General features: G+C 40.4%; 1 protein-coding gene across 2 annotated transcripts in view; it reads left to right on the top strand.

Annotated features, from left to right (window-relative positions):
- Positions 1–13,660, top strand: part of Ywhae (tyrosine 3-monooxygenase/tryptophan 5-monooxygenase activation protein, epsilon) — a 37,685-nt gene extending 24,025 nt beyond the window's left edge. Inside the window, exons 2-7 of one of the 2 annotated variants that reach the window (XM_039085798.2) lie at positions 207–406; positions 2,878–2,984; positions 3,926–4,132; positions 6,575–6,711; positions 10,719–10,763; positions 12,450–13,392. In XM_039085798.2, coding sequence (XP_038941726.1) covers positions 207–406; positions 2,878–2,984; positions 3,926–4,132; positions 6,575–6,711; positions 10,719–10,726 — 659 coding nt within the window. In that variant the 3' untranslated portion in view covers positions 10,727–10,763; positions 12,450–13,392. Of the gene's footprint in view, positions 1–206; positions 407–2,877; positions 2,985–3,925; positions 4,133–6,574; positions 6,712–10,718; positions 10,764–12,449 lie in introns of both variants that reach the window. The other variant, NM_031603.2, reaches the window with a different exon arrangement.
- The last annotated feature ends 1,351 nt before the right edge of the window (positions 13,661–15,011 follow it).

Below are 15,011 nucleotides of genomic sequence, written 5' to 3' on the forward strand. Positions count from 1 at the left end.
TTGGCTGGTCCCATACTTTTGTAGCTCATAGTGGATTTTGAACTTAAGGCAGTCTTCCTGCATCAGCCTCCTACTTCTAGATTTCCAGCCCCCCTAATTATCTCTTGTTTTCTATTAGCTTTGCAGGGGGAAAAAGATAACCATGAAAGGGATGGGTCAACAAAACTTGTTAAATCTATAGTCTCCTTTTACCATTTCCTGCATAGAAATGGTGGAATCAATGAAGAAAGTAGCAGGAATGGACGTGGAGCTGACAGTTGAAGAACGAAACCTTTTATCTGTTGCATATAAAAATGTGATTGGAGCCAGAAGAGCATCCTGGAGAATAATCAGCAGCATTGAACAGAAGGAAGAAAACAAGGGAGGAGAGGACAAATTAAAGATGATTCGGGAGTACCGGCAAATGGTGAGTTCTTAACCATTTTGATGTGATACTGTTTTGTTTTGTTTTTGTTTTTTGAATATGCGTGAGCATTTGTCTTTACCTATCTTTGTATCTATCATGTGTGTACCTGGTGCCCTTGAAGGCCAGAAGGAGGTTAGAGGTGGTTTGTTGTAAGCTGCCAAGTGGGTGCTGACAGTTGAACTTAAGTTCTCTGGAAGAGCAGACAGTGCTCCAACAGGGTCTCTCTTTGTATCCCTGGCAGGCCTGGAACTCATGGTGTTGGCCAGGCTGGGATTAAAGGCATTGTACCACCACACCCAGCTTTTGATAGCATGTTTTTTTAAAGGAAGAATGATTGTTTCTCCTTTAAGGTGACATTGAGTTAATTTGCAGTTTTAGTGCCATTAGTTTCTGTATCTCTGTTAAAACTGATTAATTTATATAAAGAACACGTTTATTTTGCTCACAGTTAGAGTTTCTGTCCTGGATTGAAGTAGATCTTGAATCACTGTTTGTGCATTTTGGATGGCAGTGACAGCGTACATGTCTAAGAGCAAAACTACTTTTATCTTGAGCTAGGAAGCATAGAAGACATTTATCCAAGCCAAAGCAGTGACCAGAAATAGTAGCATTTGTGACAGAAGTAACAGGGTGGTTTTTACCTGAATGTCCTAAATTGTTGCCTTTTATGTTTATATTTAATAACCTGGTAGAGAAAGGGGACCTGTTTGTTTGAGTATCTGGCTAAATCTCAGGCCTGTAGCTTTAAGTAATTTTAGGTCACTGCGTAATATAAGCTACATAAGTATATATGTAAATGTATTTTGTTAGCGTTTCATTTAATCTTGATTAGAAATTACACCTAGAGAGTATTTTGGGATAAAAGCAAAGAGCTGATTTAGAAGTTGCACAGGGGGAGATTTCTCATAGGGAGGTGCAGTACTCAGGATTAGGCTTGGGGTGCACACTATGCCACTGAGCTGTGTTCAGCGTAGGTATTACATTTTGAACAAAACACACATACAGAATAAATGGAGTGGTTGCTTTTTCTATGGCTATTGTAAAGCACTTCATTGACTGCTTGTAGTGACTGACTACATAGGACAACTTCAGTTTTTTGTGTTCACATATTTATTTGTGAACAAATAGTTCATTTATTTGTGTATGTGCATGGGTGGTTGCCATGGTGCATGTGGAGATGAAGTCAACTGTGGGAGTTGGTCCTTTTTTTTTTTTTTGGTTCTTTTTTTTGGAGCTGGGGACCGAACCCAGGGCCTTGCGCTTCCTAGGCAAGCGCTCTACCACTGAGCTAAATCCCCAACCCCCTAGAATAAATAAATCTTTAAAAAAATTTTTTGGCCTACAGATTTTTTTTTTCTGTTGTAACCGGTTCTTGATCTCTACAGTAGAGTGAGTGATTGTAGGAACATATTGGTACTGAAGACAAAGTGGATTTGAATTTTGACTTTTGTCTTGGAATTGCTTTGGTTCAAATCCTGTAACATTCTCCTTACATATTTGTTGTGGTGCTGGGAATTAGTCCATTCACTCTCCTGTTTTTTTGAAGTTCTTATAAGTTGATGGCCTTTGGGCAAATGTTCTATCTTTAAATGAACACACACACCACACACACGATTTATTAGAGTGACTTACAGACTGTGGCCCAAGTAGTCCAATGATAGCTGTGTCCTGACAGAATGGCCAAGGATCTAGTAGTTGTCTTGAGACTAGGTGTTGGAGCAGTTCAGTCTAGAGCTGGAGTCTCTGGGAGGTGTAGAGAAAGCTGCCAGTTTTCAGTTGGACATCGGAGCTTCAGAGGATAGGTTCTAATACCAGGAAGGGATGGTTCAGGATAGATGACAGAGTGGGTGCAGAGAAAGCACCATTCTCCTTCATCCTTGTCAACTGTGGCCCAGGTTTAGGTGGGTCTTCTAACTTCTCGTGATTTGGGATGGGTTTCCCATCTCAAGTTGGCTGTTTTAGTTACTTCCAAGTATATAGTCAAGCAGACAAACCAAGAGTAACCATCACAGTTGGTACCTTATAATGGGAATTAATTCATGTAAGTGCCTCACACTCTTGAGTCCAGGTGATGCTTTAGGTGAACTGTGGGGGTTGTGTGAGCTTTAAGGAAGAAGAGGGTTTCCATACTTGTAACAGTTTTCTGTCAACTTAAGGTTAAGGAGTAAGAATTTGGAGATATAACATGATTTAAGACTAGGTTCTTCTCGGGGCTGGAGAGATGGCTCAGTGGTTAAGAGCACCGACTGCTCTTCCTGAGGTCCTGAGTTCAATTCCCAGCAACCACATGGTGGCTCACAACCATCTGTAAGGGGATCTGATGCCCTCTGGTGTGTCTGAAGACAGCTACAGTGTACTCATATATGTAATAAATAAATAGAATATTTTAAAAAAAAAGACTAGGTTCTTCTAAAGATTAGACTCAGGTGGAATATAATTGCCTAAGTTAATCTGGTGTTTTCCCTCCCTAGGTTGAAACTGAGCTCAAGTTAATCTGTTGTGACATTCTGGATGTACTGGACAAGCACCTCATTCCAGCAGCTAACACTGGCGAGTCCAAGGTTTTCTATTATAAAATGTAGGTCCTATACTAGAAGGGAAAATGTAAGATGTAAAGTTGTAAAGATGTAGATTTTCAACTTTTATTTAAAAATAGTTGAGAATTTGGAGGGTTAGTTATCAGAACGTAAAAGTTTTAATTAGTTGAAAACACAATGCTAATGAATTGTTATATTTGAGATTGTCTGACTGTTGTGCAAAGTATCTGTACAAAATACCTAGCTTTTTATTATTGATCCACCCTCCCTTACCCCCACCATCCCTGACTGGCCTGGAGCTCAACTAATGACAGACCATGCTAGCCTAGAATTTAGAGATCTGTTTGCCTGTTTCCTGGGTGGGATTGAGGTGTGTACCACCATGCCTAGTTTATTTTGAGAAAAGGTTAGTGTGGCCCAGATTGTCCTGAACTGTGTAGATTGGGTTCATCTCAGGTTTGGAGTGATCTGGTCAACTTCCTAAGTGCTAGGATTGTATGTTACCACACCCTGCCTGGGCTTTTGATTTCCTGGTCTTTTTAGCTAAAGTTTCCCAGTTCACAGTATAATCTTAACTTTCTGTAGAGAAGTAAGGCTGAGAATTACTCAGGGATAGTGGGGGCTCAGCGTGCTCGGGGCTCCTGGGCTCCTGCACTGAAGCGATGGCAGCAAATGTGTTGTGTGATGAGTGAATATACGCCTTTCTTCAGAGACACTTCTGTGAATCTTTTTTTCTTCAGTTATTTCTGAGATAGTTTGCCAATAATTTAAAACAGGTAAAGAAAGAAAAGATGAGCCATCCTGATGGATTCTGAATTTTGTAAAGTTTCTAAAAATATGTCATTTATTAAAGTTTCAGAAAAAATCTGTATCTTAAGTGTTAACATAACATTTTGTCATGTACTACATGGTAGAGAAAATTGCCATGCTGTAAGGACATGTAATTTTCTAATTGTGTTTTTTGTCTACTATTGTATTGTAGGAAAGGGGACTACCACAGGTATCTGGCTGAGTTTGCCACAGGAAACGACAGGAAGGAGGCAGCAGAGAACAGCCTTGTGGCTTACAAAGCTGCTAGTGACATTGCGATGACAGAACTTCCTCCAACGCACCCCATTCGTTTAGGTCTTGCTCTCAACTTTTCCGTATTCTACTATGAAATTCTTAATTCCCCCGACCGTGCCTGCAGGTAAGTAGTGGACGAAAGTTCCCAGTGTGGAATGCAAAGGCTCTAGAGGACCTGCCTTCTGTCTTCTTGTAGGTGTCACAGGATTCTCTTGACTTAATTTTTATTAGCGTTTATTCAGTCTTTTGGGGTTGCTTGCTTTGTTTGAGGCATGGTCTTGGTACTAGGTGTCTAGTATAGCCTTGAATGGATTATACTCTTACTACTCTTAGTGAACAACTTTCCTTTTCAAAAATATTTTCTGTTTAATATGAAGTCTTATTTTTACTCTCATTGGTGATGTGACACTATTGTCATGCTAAGTTTTTTTGCACATTTGTGGGTGTAGATGCGTAGATGTCCCCATAGCTGGGCAGATGAAAATCAGAGGACAACTTGAGGGAATTGATTCTCTCCCTGCTATGATGGGCCCTAGGAGTCAAATCATGGCACTCACTAGTTGTGAACTCTTTTGGGGAGTTCTGGGAACTGAACATAGATCCTTTGGAAGGACAGCTAATGTACTTAACCACTGAGCCATCTCTCCAACCTCCTTTTCTCCCATTTTTCAGGTTGTTTCTGGTTTTTAAATCATGCTTTAGAACCCTCAGCATCAGCTAATTTCAAAACATTTTCCTCACTCCACCCTATCTGAGTTTAACCTGTGACTCTTATCCAGATTCTCCTAACCTGTTTCACTGTCTGAATTTGCTTGTTCTTGGCATCTTACATAAGTAAAATTGTTTTAATTTCTTGGTAACAGTATCTATAAATCTTCTATCCCATCCAGGGGTGGTGGCTTGTGCCTGTAATCCAGTCCTCAGGCGACTGAGGCAGGAGGATGAGCACACTTGCCTTGGTTACAGTGTGAAATCGCCGGCTTCTTTTCACCTTTTGTAAAGTGCATTGATATATGAACTTTCCCCCCTGTTTTTAGTGCAGAAAATTGAATCCAAGGCCTGTGTGTTTTAAGGTTTTTTTTTTGTGTATATATGTTTGTGTTTATGCCTGGTTGAGGTGGGAGGGAAAAGTGGACATTCATTGCCTGCTTTTCTCACTTGGCACCTCTTAAATTTTTTTTTTTTTTTAAATGTATGGGCCAGGGAGGTGGCTCAGCAGGTAAAAATGTTTGCCATGAGGCTTGCCAGCCTGAGTCACCTCCAGGACCCACATGCCCACTCACAGTGCAAAATAAAAGGTGTTTAATGTGTGTGTGTATGTGTTTCTCTGTGTGTGTGTCAGAGAACAATGTGGAGGTAGTTGTACCTGTTATCTGAATGACAAGGTTTCCATAGATTTTTACTGAAGAAGCTATAGCTGTTAGTGCTGGTGTTGACTGAATTTCTCACTATTGTTTCCCATACAGATGCCTCTTTGCCTTGGCTAAGTGTAGATTTCATTTCTTTTTTTAAGATGTAGCCAATGGGACTGAGGCTGTTGCTCATTGGTAAATTGGCTCACATAGTCCAGTCTCTATTAAAATGTATTGATTGATACTATTGTGCATCCAAGATTTTCTCTTTCATTAAAACTTAATAGAACTCAGAAAAATATCACACATATATTTTTATGGCGGTTTTGGGTGGGGTATATAGTTCTTTACGGTCTAGCCTATTTATAATAGTTTGTATAAATCATACTAATAATTAGTGCCTTGGGGCTAGAGAGATGGCGTAGTGTTAAGAATATGTGCTTTCAGGTGACCTGAGTTTTATTTCCAGCATCCACATTAAGCAGCTCCCCAACTGCTCATGTCTCCAGTTCTAGGGGGTCTGATGCCTCAGCCCTCATCAGACACCTACATTCTTGTGTACACACACACACACACACACACACACACATCAAAAAAAAAATTTTTTTTTTTTAAAGAATTAGCGCCTTAGCTGAGTGAGGTTGTACAGGGCTGTGAGAGACTGAGGCAGTTTATATAATTGCTTTGAGATATGCTCTCACTGTGTCACCCCAGCTGGCATGGAACTAGATCTTGCTCCCTTCCAAGTGCAGAAGTTAGTTATGTACTAGCACTCTTGGCTAGGGTTGGGATTCCAAGGACTGCCTTGGTTTATATATAGGAAAGTGTTTAAAAAGCAATTCTAGCATTTATTGAGATGGCTGAGTAGGTAGGGTGCCTCATAGCCAGAGTTTAGTTCTTAGGATTTATGTGATGGAGATAGAGAGGCAACTATGACAGGTTCATCTATATAAAATTTTAGAAATGTATTTTTTATTATTAAAAACAAGCTGGGGGTTGGGGATTTAGCTCAGTGGTAGAGTACTTGCCTAGGAAGCGCAAGGCCCTGGGTTAGGTCCCCAGCTCTGAAAAAAAAACAAAAAAAAACCAAGCTGGACAAAAAATATTTAAAGTTATCTAGGCAATTGTCTTTGTGACTGGTAGAATCACTGAGAGACGTGCCCATTGTTGCTTTCTTTATTGTTAGTTGGTTAATGATAGTGTGTTCATTTCAGGTTGGCAAAAGCAGCTTTTGATGACGCAATTGCAGAACTGGACACGCTGAGTGAAGAAAGCTATAAGGACTCCACACTCATCATGCAGCTGCTACGTGATAACCTGACGCTGTGGACCTCAGACATGCAGGGCGATGGTGAGCAAGCCCAGACTGCTTCTCTAACGTTGCTTCTTCTAAATTCTTTGCTGTTTCTTAGTCTTGGTCTATAATTCAGACTCAGCCTGTCTGCAGTAGTTAACGTTTATTCCTTCTGTAGGAAGTCGTGTCTGAGTACCATTTTGACCTCTTTATAGTGAAAGTAAAAGGCCTATTTGACAATTTCATACATGGTGTAGAAATACTATGCTAATATTTAGTGGAAAGGTTTTGCCTTTAATTTTGTTAGTACTCACTCACCCTGCACTAGTCACTATAGGGACAGAATTACAGGAAACCATCATTCCTTTTTATTTTACAAACTTATAATTTTTAAATTATATGTCTGTGTACTGCATGAATGTCCTCTCTGAGGCCAGAGGCAGCAATGCATCTTCTAGAACTGGAGTTACAGATATTTATAAGCCTCCATGTGGGTGTTTGGGATTGAACAGTCAGTATTCTTAAGCTTGGAGCCATCTTTCCAGGCTCTGTCATTTCCTTTTATATCCCCAAAATGTACTTGGGAGAGGGTGACAGCGGTTGCTTATAAAACTATATTGCATTAGTAGATATTAATGAAACATTTTTTCTATGTGTGGGTTCTCTTTTCCAACCTTAGGCCTGTGCATGCCAGGTACAAACTTAATCTCTGGCTGTATTTGAGTGCCTGTGTAGAAATCTTTTTCTCTAAAAAGCAACTGGTTTTCCCTAGGGTTCTGTCCTTAAGTCCGTCCATACATGAATTATGGTATTATCTGGTCTTGGATTTTCATTTACAGTTAACTTTTTTGCAGAAGTAATTGATGTTTGGGAGATGTGTGGGTAAATTTTAACTTGAGATACAAAAGTTGAAGTTTATTGTGTTTTTAAGGTAGAGGTAGGGGTATGTGTGTGTAGGGTAGATTCAGACCCTTGTGCATGTTAAGCACATGTTCTAACACTTTGGAGAAGTACAGCTAGCTGTCTTATTTGGGGTTGTTCTATATCACGAGGTAGTTTTGTACAGTTGATGTGTGGGGGATTGGAAACATTTTTTAAAATAAGATTCATTTTTTAAACAGTTGTTATTATTTGCCTGCATATATGTTTGTGTACCGCGTACCTTCAGAGGGCAGAAGAGTTTGTGAAATTCCCTAGAACTGGAGGTACAGCTGTGTGCTACGTGTGGGTGCTAAGAATTGAACTCAGGTCCTCTGAAAGAACAACTACTGTTCTTAACTTCTGAGCTGTCTCCTCATTTATTTATTTATTTATTTATTTATTTAGAATGTTTTGCTGGCATGCATGCATGAACATCTCATACATGTTCAGTGTTCAGCAAAGTTAGAAATGGGTATCAGATACCTTGGAAGTGGGGTTATCACCATGTGGATAATGGGAATATGGAATATAATTCAAATGTCTTCTGAAGAGGCAGTAAGCATTCCCTAACTGCTGAACCATCTCCAACTCCAAAGTTTGTGAGTTTTAGGTTTATTTATATTCTATATTTATTTTATATATGTGAGTACACTGTAGCTGTCTTTAGACACACTAGAAGAGGGCACCTGATCCCATTACAGATTGTTCTGAACCACCATGTGGTTGCTGGGAATTGAACTCAAGACCTTTAAAAAAGCAGCCAGTGCTATTAACTGCTGAGCCATCTCTCCAGCCCAAGTTTGTGGGTTTTGTTATTTATTTGTCAAGACAGGGTTTCTCTGTGTAGTCCTGGCTATCGTGGAATTTGCTCTGAAAACCAGGGTGGACTCAAATTCACAGAGATCCACCTGGGGAGTGCTGGGATTAATGATGTGCACCACTACTGCCCAGCCCCTGGAGTTTGTATTAATTGCAATCATGTTAAGCGTGTTACTCAGGCAGAAGCCTATATTTAATTCTGGTTAGATAGATAGGCTTTATATTGATTGTTCTTGGAAATGTCCGTGGGTTATGAATGGTATAACTTCCCTTTTGTAGCAAAGCTGAGTTTTCCTACTTTATTTTTGCTACCTACGTGAGACCTTGTTTGGTTTAGCTTCTCAAAGCTCACTAGGTCATCAGATATTTATATATTCTATGACGAGTGTTGTAATGAGATACATGATATGAACTTCTTTTCCAGCCTTGAGAGAGCCATGGCCTACTTTTCCACATAGCATTACACAGCCTCTGTCAGCCTTAAGGAGAACTGATGACTGTGACCTAAAGTTCTTGGTAGCTGTAGATTTTGTTGTACTTTAACAGTAAGTTTGCAGAATGACTGTAGTCAGCTGCATTTTGTAGTGCTCCATAGTTTACGGAGGGCTAATAGCTCTATCTTAGAAGGAATAAGGGAAGACAGGAGAGCTTGCTGAGCAGCAGTATTGAACACTATACCTTTCAAATCTTTGGGGACATTAAATTTTAAATTTACTGGATTATAATGCCATTCTAGGCTGACCTTGGTGACACACCTTTAATCCCAGCACTCAAGAGGCAGAGGCAGCCACCTGTGAGTTTGAGGCTAGCCTGGTCTACAGAGCAAGTCTGAGGGCAGCCAGGGCTACACAGAGAAATCCTGTCTGAAAAATAACACCCCCCCCCTTTTAGGTAATTATGCATGGATGTGAGTAGATGTGTACCTATGTCTGAAACTTTATCTCAAGCCCCCCCCAATTACAAGAATAAAATATAATTTATACACATTTATTCTTAATTACACTTTATTTTTGATGTATGTGTGCACACCTATTTTCATGAGCATGCACACATGGAAGTCTGAAGACAACTTCATGAAGTCTTTCTTTCCATCTTTTTTGGTAGGTCAGGGCTCCTAGTTTCTTCACATAGACCAGGCTGGCCTTGAACTCAGATCCACCTGCCTCTGCCTCCTGATTGCTGGGATTAAAGGTGTGCACCAACCACACTTTGCTTATGTTTTTTCCATCTTGTGTTCTAAGTTTTAAAAGTTTTAAAAATTCTAAGGTAGGAGAGTGGCAGCAGTTTGTGGTACATACAGAAGCCAGAGGACAGAGAGCCTAGGGTGCTGTTTTTCCTTAGGTGCCTCCCCTTCCAATATTGCTGATATTGGCAACCTTCCAGCATATAGCTTAAGAGACTTTTACATGAAACATAGAGTTATTAAATGCTTTGTTTGAATTGGGAATTTCTGATGAGTCTCATGTGTTTTTCTTGTATATTTTTCCTGTAGATCCTGCTAATGACTGGTCGTTATTGGAACATAATTTTTTTGTTTCATTTTTATTTTGTGTGTGTTTTTTGTGCGTGATGTGTGTATGTACACTACATGTCTGCTTAGTACCTGCAGAGGCCAGAAGAGGGTGTCAGATCATTTGGAGTTTGTATTACAGATGGCTGTGAGTCACCACATGGTGCTAAGATCTGAGCCCATGTCATCTGTAAGAAGAGCCAGAGCAGATACGCCACCGTACTAGCTCAGGAAGATGATTTCTTTTTAAAAAAGGAAAGTTGTAGTTCATTGTGTGTGTCTGTGGAGGACAGAGATTCTGTGATCCTGCTGTTTCCCGTGGTTATGGGTTTTTTCCCCCCTCATGTTTTTGGTTTTTCAAGACAGGCTTTCTCTGTGTAAACCTGACTGTCCTGGAACTAATGCTCTAGACAAGGCTAACCTTGAACTCAGAGATTTGTCTGTCTTTGTCTCTGCTGGGATAAAAGGCATTGCCAGCATCACTCACCATCACCCAGCTGCTGTTTCCCAGGGTATTCAGTCTGTTTCTCCAAGTCTTAAAAGGATTGGTTTCATAGAGAGGAAATGTGTATGCTCTGCCTATGCTTTGCCTTCTACTCCTGAAGTGGGCAAAGATACGTCAGTGCACCCTCCCCACTTACAAACATCCAGAGTTTAAAGTAGTAAAGGAAAAATTAGACAGGTTATTTACTTCTTGAGGTTTGTTCAAGTAGAAAGACCAGAGCTGACTCTTGATGTTCCCTTTGTCATATTGTGGTTTATTTTCCTGTAATGTGCTCTCACCTGATCTCCCTCCCTCTCTCCTTGACTGTAGATTCCTAAAGGAAAACCCAACTCTTCCTTCCCTTAAAACTGCGTTGTAAGTCATTGTTGTGTTGCAGGGAGCTCTGCTGTTTGGGTCTCACTAATAATGCTTGCCTGTGAGCACCTGTCCCCACAGACTCACCTGGTTGGTTACCTTCTCAGGTGCTAAGTCTGGAGACAGCCATGGCCTGCTCCCCTGCCTTGGCTAGTTAGGTGTGGCTTATACGATGTGTGACTTTGTCTTGTGTCTGAGTGCCTGGGACTCTTGCCATGTTTGCCAGTTGCTTGTGTGTGCTCCTTTGGTCCGCTAGCACACTTCAAGTGTGTCCTTTTACAGATGAGACTGACCGTGCAAGCTCCTGCGTGGGTGCCTTGCTCTGGAGGGTTGGCCTCCCTCTTCTTTCCTAGGATGGTTATGTTTGTCTGCGCATGTCTTTCCCATCTTACAAGTTAAACCCTCCATGTGCTCTAAGCAGCTTTCATTGAGACAGCATCTTAATATGTAGTTCATACTGACCTTTGAACCCTCGTGCTGTGATAAGAAGGCTTGGCCTTTTATGTAACTTGTTAATCACATCAGTGTCACTTTTTCTCACCACAAGAACTTTAGAGAACTTTCTTGATGCTTACTGCTGCTGTGATGCTTTAGACTCCATGTAAACGCTACATGTGTGAGCATTGCAAACAGGAAGCTTGTCCTCTAAGCTGTTCTCGTTAGACTGCTTGTGTTTGTTAAATGTTCTAGTAGCACTTAACTGAGTGTGTGGTTATATGTTCTTTTTATTTATTGTTGAGGAGTGAACATAGAGCCTTGTGTGCAAGTACATGCTGTATTACTACCACCACTACCACTCCACCCCACCTCACCCCCAACCCTCCAGTTAATTGAAGTTTTTTTTTTTTAATTAAAAATAGTTCTCCAAAATTATAATGTACAAAAGGATACAATTTTTACTTGTCGGATCTTTTTTTATTTGGGGGGTGGGGTGGGGCAAAAGCTTCGCATGTTTCCTTAACTATGGCTGACTTGATTCATGCTTATAAGTAGGTAGATGATCTTCCCGTGAATAGACTTGGCTTTCTCTTGCATGTTAGCAATGCAATTGAAATTTGGCAGGCTAATTGTCATGTTCAAAGAGTAAAGAGAAATGGCATGAAAGTTGGCCCAAATGCCCTTCTGTAATAACCTCAGTGACCATGTGCTTCACTCTGAAGAATAATATCTGCTGTTTGGCCTATCTGGCCACCGTAAAAGAGATGTTCGTATACATAGCAATCTCTCCCACACACCGTAGAACTCCTGTGATGCTTATATTCTCTGGAAGGATAGCTGATATTGAGCTTGTGGATAAGTACCTCCTCTACCCCAGGTCAAAGCAAAATACTATTGGTTCTTAAAGAGGTGAGGTTATTGAGAAAGAGTATTTGACCAAGAAACACAGGGTGGTTTGAAGGTCATTTTAAAAGAGTGTGTTTTTGTGTTTACTTTTGAAAAGCTTGTTTAACAGAGACTTTTGATTTCCGAACCTTTAACATTTTTAATTTTATCATTTGTTAACACTCGATTATTTCAGGACTGTGGTTGGTAGCTCTTGGTTTAAGTACCTCAGCTGTAAGGGTTAGAAGACCTTTGCCTGCTCATATTTGCTAACAGTTATAGTGAAACTAGAGGCCCTTAGCTTGGAATGGTGTCTTTGTGACCATTAGCGTATGTGGCAGTAACTGTTCTTTTTCCTTACAGGTGAAGAGCAGAATAAAGAAGCGCTGCAGGATGTGGAAGATGAGAATCAGTGAGACGTAATAAAGCCAACAAGAGAAACCATCTCTGACTACCCCACCCCACCCCTGCCCTTGGAAGTTCCCCATTGTCACTGAGAACCACCAAATTTGACTTTCACATTTGGTCTCAGAATTTAGGTTCCTGCCCTGTTGTTTTTCTTTCTTTTTCTTTTTTTTCTCCCCTCCCCTTTTTTAAAACAAACAGTTTTCAGAAGTTCTTAAGGCAAGAGTGAATTTCTGTGGATTTTACTGGTCCCAGCTTTAGGTTCTTTACGACACTAACAGGACTGCATAGAGGCTTTTTCAGCATTACTGTATTGTCTCCGGCCACATGTGGCAAGATCATCATTAGAAATGGAAATGACATTTGAGAGCCATTAGACTTCTAGGTGATGCATCTAAGAAAGATTAATCACACAATAGAGGCATATGCGCTGTCATTTTTCCTTTTTTTAATTGTTAAATTGAATTTTATACCAATGTTTAAACTTAAATTGGGTGTTAGCTTGAGGTGTTTTGGGGGAGTTTGCGGTAATGGTTTTGCTGTAACGTGTGTTTGGAACTCTGCTGAAGGGCTGCTGAAAAGCACGGTGCTGGTAACAGTCCAACAGTCCGCGGCTGCTCATTCTTGCCGACTCCTCCCTCTGACGCAGGTTAGCATTGAAGGTGGTATGGAAGCCTGCATGCGTGTTCAACTCTTCCTCTTCCCTCCTCCTCGGCCTCCCTCATCCCTTCCTCCTTCGCTCGCTCAACCTCTTTTGTTCAGTATGTGTAACTTGAAGCTAATTTGTACTACTGGATATCTGACTGGAGCCACAGATACAGATCTGTATTGTTCTTACTGAAACACAGCATGGAATTAACATTAAACTTAAATAAAACAAACCTAAATTAAAAATGCCAAATATATTATGCCTCCATCCTTTATACTTCTAAAATAAAATCTCTAGTCCAAACATATTTGACAGTATTGTTTGTCTGAATGTGAAAATATCCCCCATTTTATCCCATAAATCATTTGTTTCCCAATGATGTGTATTTGGGGGTGGGGTAGGGAAATTGCTTGTAATCTGGTGTTGAACAACTAAGTCAGTAGATTGTCCTGTCTTTCAAACCAGTTAGCAACACAATATTTATGTTTAAATTTATCATTAAAGTACAACAATCATTTAACACAGGTGTAACTATGGATCATTTTCTAATGTGTAATTCTGACTTCTGCAACCAGATGAGGCTCAGCGTGTGGAAATAATTCTTGGTCTAAAGTACAATTATACTTCTCACTGTAAAAGTCAGCAGCAAGAACCGTAGTTGAATGAATCCCTTGTCAGTGTCACCTATTAACCAAAACAGCTATAACAGTTTCTTCAGAGGCAGGTCATGTGGTAGTGTAACAGGTAAATGCCTGAGTTCCTGAGAACGACTAACTCATAAGGCACACCTAGTCTCGCTGCCATAATACAGTTGAGTGTTGAGGTGTTGTATGGGTAGGGGGTAGCATGGTGCATTTGTAAATATCTTGTGTCAGAAAACATTCCTTTTGCAATGCTGGGGTTGAAAATATTTTCAATTAGAAAACAGGTAACAGTTGACTTTTTCTAAGAGTGCCACTTTTTCTAAGAGTTCCTGTAATCGGGTGTAGGAGGACCATGATTGTTATACAAAGTCCAGTCACACAGGCTAGCTAAACTCAAAGGCACTATCCTGTCTCAGCCTTCCAAATTGATAGGATCACAGGCATGCACATAACCAGATTCTACTTTCATTTCCAGGACATGCCACCATATGAAATAATGATTTTTGTGAATTCCTTTTCCATCAACTTGATAGGAGACAGTTGTCTTAAGTGTCATAAAGGGGTTTCAGATGATTGATTGCTTTATATCTAGTATAAGGTTTCCAGATACTTGTTTATGACCAAAATCAAAGTCGTAAGACCGTTTTTAAAGCCACTCAGGGAATTCAGGTGTTCAGTATTACTGCACCAAACACTAAGTCTACCTGATTGCTGGACTTGATCCAGATAGTGAAGATAATAGTGCTGACTGGAAACGCGGTCCAGTGAGTAAGAGCACATACTATAGTGGGCTCCAGTTCAATTCCCAGAACCCATATTGAGTGGTTCACCATTGCCTGTAACTCCAGTTCCAACAGAATTGACACCTGGCCTCCACAAGCACCAGCAAACTGGAGTATATATTTAGTAGGAAGAAAAAATTGTTTTTTAAACAACAAAGCTAAAAACACAAACAAAAAATTCTGGCAAAGGTAGGTGGATCTCTTTGAGTTCAAGGTCAGCCTTGTCAACAGAGTTAGGACAGACACCTATACAGAGAAACCCTGTCTCAAAAAAGGCAAAAACAACTGAATTAAAAAAAAACCCTTCAGACATCCAACCTTAGCCTGATGCTGAGTTCATCCTTAGCGTGAAGTAACACCTAATTCTGTTTTGTGAGTTTGGGTCTCTTACTCAGGCTGGCCTGGGAATTCAGTCCAGGATGTCTTCAACTTGCTGCCTCCATCT

This window comes from Rattus norvegicus, chromosome 10 (genome assembly GCF_036323735.1).
Source record: "Rattus norvegicus strain BN/NHsdMcwi chromosome 10, GRCr8, whole genome shotgun sequence".
Taxonomy (NCBI): domain Eukaryota; kingdom Metazoa; phylum Chordata; class Mammalia; order Rodentia; family Muridae; genus Rattus; species Rattus norvegicus.